Source organism: Arachis ipaensis, chromosome B08, assembly GCF_000816755.2.
Source record: "Arachis ipaensis cultivar K30076 chromosome B08, Araip1.1, whole genome shotgun sequence".
NCBI classification, from domain to species: Eukaryota; Viridiplantae; Streptophyta; class Magnoliopsida; order Fabales; family Fabaceae; genus Arachis; species Arachis ipaensis.
This window is the reverse complement of record NC_029792.2, coordinates 43,565,667-43,570,297: the sequence shown is the minus strand read 5'-3', so window position 1 is coordinate 43,570,297 and position 4,631 is coordinate 43,565,667. Positions and strand designations below refer to the sequence as shown.

Here is a 4,631-nt window from a genome sequence, read left to right as displayed (position 1 = left end):
GCCGGCGCCACCGTTACCCTAAACGGAAGACTGGTCTCCTTCTTTTCTTCGAGTTCATGTTCGCATTGCTTCTCTCTGCGAATTTTCTTTGAATTCTCTTCGAATCTCTCATTAAGGTTTGGATTTTTTTATGCTTTCTACATCATATTACACTAATTTTCTGCAATAGACTGCTAATTTGATTATTTATTTTCTATTTTGCTTGATTTCTTAGATGCTCTCTGTGATTATGTTGCATGCAAACATGGTGTTTGATGATTTGCCTCAAATAAAGAGTTTAAGCTTGTTGTCACCGATTTTGATGATTTGATGATTTGTTTTCTGCCTGATTTATTAACTGCTTCTGTTGTATAGTTTCAGCTCTTGAACAAAACTTGAAGATCACTTTCTGTTTGTTGCCGTTTTCTTTGAATCTTATATAATAATTGCTGAATTTTGATCTTTTGAATTTGTTAATGTTTCTTTCTGTCTTGTTCTGATGCCTAACTTCTTTGTTACTTTGATGTTTCAAGAACATTTGATTAGCCATGGCATTGCCATTAGTTTCATATTGAAAATTGGTTTCATGTTAAACATATTTATTTAGAGTCAATAATAATTTTAACTAAACATATTTGTTATTAGAGGTATTTTAGTACATATTTGTTATTAGGGGTATTTTAGTACATATTTTAGTACATATTTATTTAGAGTCAATGCTGTGTATTACAAGATTTCCTTTAGTTTTGTTTGTTACTTTGATTTTTAAAAAATTCTGTTGCTATTATTTGTTTTTCAGGAAGAACAGTACAAGCTGAAATATGTATTTCATGTGTTAAATTTAGAGTCAATAATAAGCCAATTTTAACTAAATTTGAAGCTGAAATATGTATTAAATATTTCATGTGTAAAAGGTTATTGGTTGTGGTATTCTTTAGTTTTTTCATGAAACAAGAAGCTGAATCTGCATCTTATAAGCCAAGTAGCTGTCCGATCTATGTTTCTGCTTCACATTTGAAAAGATTCAGATACTGTGCTTATGGTTTTATATCACAGTGTATTACACTGGTAGATCCACTGTCTGCTCATAATGCTTTTGCTGATATCACTCTGTGAAAATGTGAGAAGGACACACAAACAGGACTTCATGCTTTTCTACTTCTCAAACAATTAAATCAAGTGAAGTATATCAAATTTGAGGGTTCTGAGGTAGGCTTCTTCTCAAAAACCTCTTTTAACTTAGTGTTGACAACTTGACATGAAGGCCATATTGCATGTTATATAGTATATCTTTGTAGTTTCTTTTGTAAAATATTGTTTTGTTTGGAATTGATTTTGTGAACATGAGCTGGAGCAAAAGCTTGTTTTGTATTAGATTCTATGTTAAAAAACTTGCAATTGATTTTTGTTAATAAGTATCATGCATTTGAAACTTACCATGAAACTAGTTTTCCAAAATAGAGCTACATTTTATGGCCTCTTTACACTTCTCAAGCAGGGGTTTAGATGCAAATGTTTGATTGAAATTAATCAAAACAAAATTAGTTTAAGAATCATGTCACCTACTCTAAATGGGAGTTTATGATTGATACCATAAAACCAAACAAGCAATAAAATATGCTTCAATTGAGAACTTCCTGATATCAAATTGTAGTTTCCTATACCAATTGTATTAGATACTAGATAGTAACACTTTACTGATTAATTAGAAATCAATTATGTTATTATTTATAAAATAGTAACGTGCATGAGTATTAATTCAGCTTGCTAGCATTATGAGAAATATATGCTTTTATACATTTGTTTGTTTCTAGACAGATTTATTATTCCATCTTATTTTTATATCATAAGTTTCATACAAATTGAGATTCTTTATTTGTCATGCAGGTTTTGCCACCATCAACAGGGCCAAAATTTCCTTCATTTGGAATGTTGAAGCATCTGGAGCTTGGCTTAGTTGCTGGTGAAATTTTGTTAGGCATACTTCTCAAGTCACCAATTCTCAAGACTTTAATTTTAAAGGTTGATAATTATTTTAATTAAAATTAAAGACACTATTCTATACTCATATAAGTATCACAGTGATTATGCAGCCCCTAAATAATAGATTTTATCAATTTGAGAAAATGTTTGGTTTATCAATTTTACTTTGATTCTCATCTGGACTTTGTTTAATGATTGATCATCATCAGGGACTAAAATCTAAATTTGACAAAGAGCTTTTTAGCTCTGCTGATGTGCCTGAGTGTTTGCAAAATACCTTGGAGGTTGTGAAATTTGGAGAAGTACATGGACTTGAGCATGAGTTGTGGTTAGCTAAATTTGTGATGGAAAATGGTTTGGTCCTGAAGAGGATGAGTTTCTCTGTTCCTTCCTGGTTAGGCAATTTTAATGCCATTGAAGAATTTAAAGAGAAGCTATTCTCTTTCAAGAAACCTTTTAGTTTTGCTTTTGTTGAATTCTCATCTCTTCGAGTTCGAGGTTAGATAAGTTTGTAACTACATTTTGGTTTAGTTTCTATGGTAAGGTACTTCATTAAAGCACACATGTTATTAGTGCTATTTCTAAATGGGGTTTTTGGGTCCACCATATCTCATTTAAATGGTGTGATTAAGACCATTTTACTATTTGGCAACTATTAGAATTTAGCAGTAGTATTTCACTGGAATTGGTTATGTTGAACTTTGTTGAACAATGATTAACAAAATATTAGTAAAAATATTTCTTTTATGTTTCTCCGTGCTTATTCTTTTTGAAAGCCATTGAAGATTATTAGATTATAAATGTAAATTTTATTATTTTTAATACGTCAAAGTTACATGTTAAATCTAGATTATCAGAAATAAATTAATTTAGCCAAATAAGATAATATAAATTGTCTAGACAATCTAAAATTAGATTATCATGTATGAATTTTACCATTGTAGTCTTTCAAAAAATCAACTCCGAGTACCATAATAGTCCTTAGAAATCTTTCTGATGATGACTCAGCTACTGATGTGGCTAACTGGCTATCCACGGTGGAGCATGCACGGCTAACTTAACAGACCAAAGTGCAATTTGTATCCGATTTGATATCTCCCTTCTTTTTAATCCTAACCCTCTTTGCCCCCTCCCAATGAACATTAACTTCTGGTTCTTCCTCCTTTCTTCTCATTCTTCTTCTTCTTCTATCTGCTCACCATCTAGTGGCTACTAGACAAGAACCCTAACCTCTTCATTTTTTTAAAATTGCTATCATAATGATACATAATGTCCAATAGTTCCTCCATATAAAAAAAATACCGCATACATTACTTCAAAATTCAGTAACAAAGAAATATAACAACATCCCAAATTCTAGACACCATCTTTATCAGCCATATGTCACTCTATTAACCCACCCCTGTTCTATTTAAAAAAAAAACAGAGGCTGAATCCCAACATACCAGAAAAATAAAAAACTTTAGCAACTACAGCAATAACAAAATGGAATATCGAGCGACATTCACATTGCAATTATAACGAAGAATTATCACCTCATTGCACTTTTTTTTTTTCAGAAAAAAAATACATACGTTCATTATGGACGATAATGGCGAAATCGCTAGTGTCCACGGGAGGGTGAGATGATCTAGCACAGTCCGGCGATGTAAATGAGGTAGTCGCAAAGTAAAGAACTCCAAAAACTCAACCCTAGAGTGGCGTCATTCATGAAGAAAAGTAGAAGAAAAAGAGTGAAAGTGACGAAGATGGACGAGTGTTTGTGTTTGTACACAAACCGTTTTTGAGCATAAGTTTAACACATGACGTCGTTTGGGTCTACAACAGGTACCAAACCAAAACGACATCGTTTTCGTACATTCCAGCGGGATACACAATGATTACGTCAGCATTGACATAGTTGAGTCATCACTAAAAACATGTCCAAAGACTATTATAGTATTCAAAACTCAACTTAGAAAATTACTATAGTGAAATGAGAACCTCGAAGACTAAATTAGATAATTTTATGAATTTAAGGAACCATTTATTTTATTCAAATTTTTGTTAATGTTCAAAAGAAAATGTGGATAACTCAATGTCGCAATTGTATCGTCAATAAGAATTAAGAAGAATTGAGAGTAAGAAATAAACAAAGAAATGCAAGGTGTTGGAGACAAAGTAAATCGCAGAAATTAAAACAAACGAAAAATTAAAGAGAAGAAAAAGAAAGAGACATAATCGTAAAAGAGAAGAACAAGCAAAAATCGAGAAATTTTATTAATAAATACCGAAAAGAAATAAATTACAAGTGTTTGATTCAGAGGAATTACTTAAGATTCCCAATTTTACGCTGTGATGCCAAGAGGCTGAGAGCGTTTTGGGTTTCTAAATATTTTTCAAGAAAAACTGAACTCCCTACAATATGTTTCTAAAGTTCTATTTATAGACTAATCTAATATCAGCTGACATTTACTTTTGTACACCACTTGTGAAAAATTTGAATTGCTCCGTAACTGTTTTCGCACTTCTTGCTTGATGTCAATTTCAAAATTCAAATAAATAACCAAACTGTCAAATGATCTAATTTAATTAAAATAAATATAAATATTATATATGGAGACATCACCATGTAACTAATTATTTCTTTTATAATTTTTTTATAAAAATCATATTTTGTCTAATATAAT

The 4,631-nt window shown here is 31.0% G+C and overlaps 1 protein-coding gene across 2 annotated transcripts; it reads left to right on the top strand.

Annotated features, from left to right (window-relative positions):
• Positions 905 to 2,666, top strand: LOC107612148 (F-box/FBD/LRR-repeat protein At5g22660-like). Of its 2 annotated transcripts, XR_002352389.1 has the most exons (3): positions 905 to 1,188; positions 1,867 to 2,001; positions 2,172 to 2,331. XR_002352389.1 is itself a non-coding variant. In XM_016313969.2 (2 exons), the coding sequence occupies exons 1-2, from the start codon at positions 1,861 to 1,863 to the stop codon at positions 2,463 to 2,465; spliced, it is 435 nt and encodes a 144-aa protein (XP_016169455.1). In that variant the 5' UTR covers positions 1,461 to 1,860; the 3' UTR covers positions 2,466 to 2,666. The 2 variants fall into 2 exon arrangements, 1 of the variants encoding a protein (XP_016169455.1); XM_016313969.2 differs by lacking the exon at positions 905 to 1,188 and having other exon boundaries at positions 1,461 to 2,001; positions 2,172 to 2,666.

What these genes read in the sequence shown, in the direction of transcription:
- LOC107612148 (XM_016313969.2), top strand. Translation starts at nt 1,861, where the DNA reads ATGCAGGTTTTGCCACCATCAACAGGGCCAAAATTTCCTTCATTTGGA. An exon ending in TCAAGACTTTAATTTTAAAG is followed by an intron (nt 2,002 to 2,171) that starts GTTGATAATTAT and finishes GATCATCATCAG; the next exon opens with GGACTAAAATCTAAATTTGA.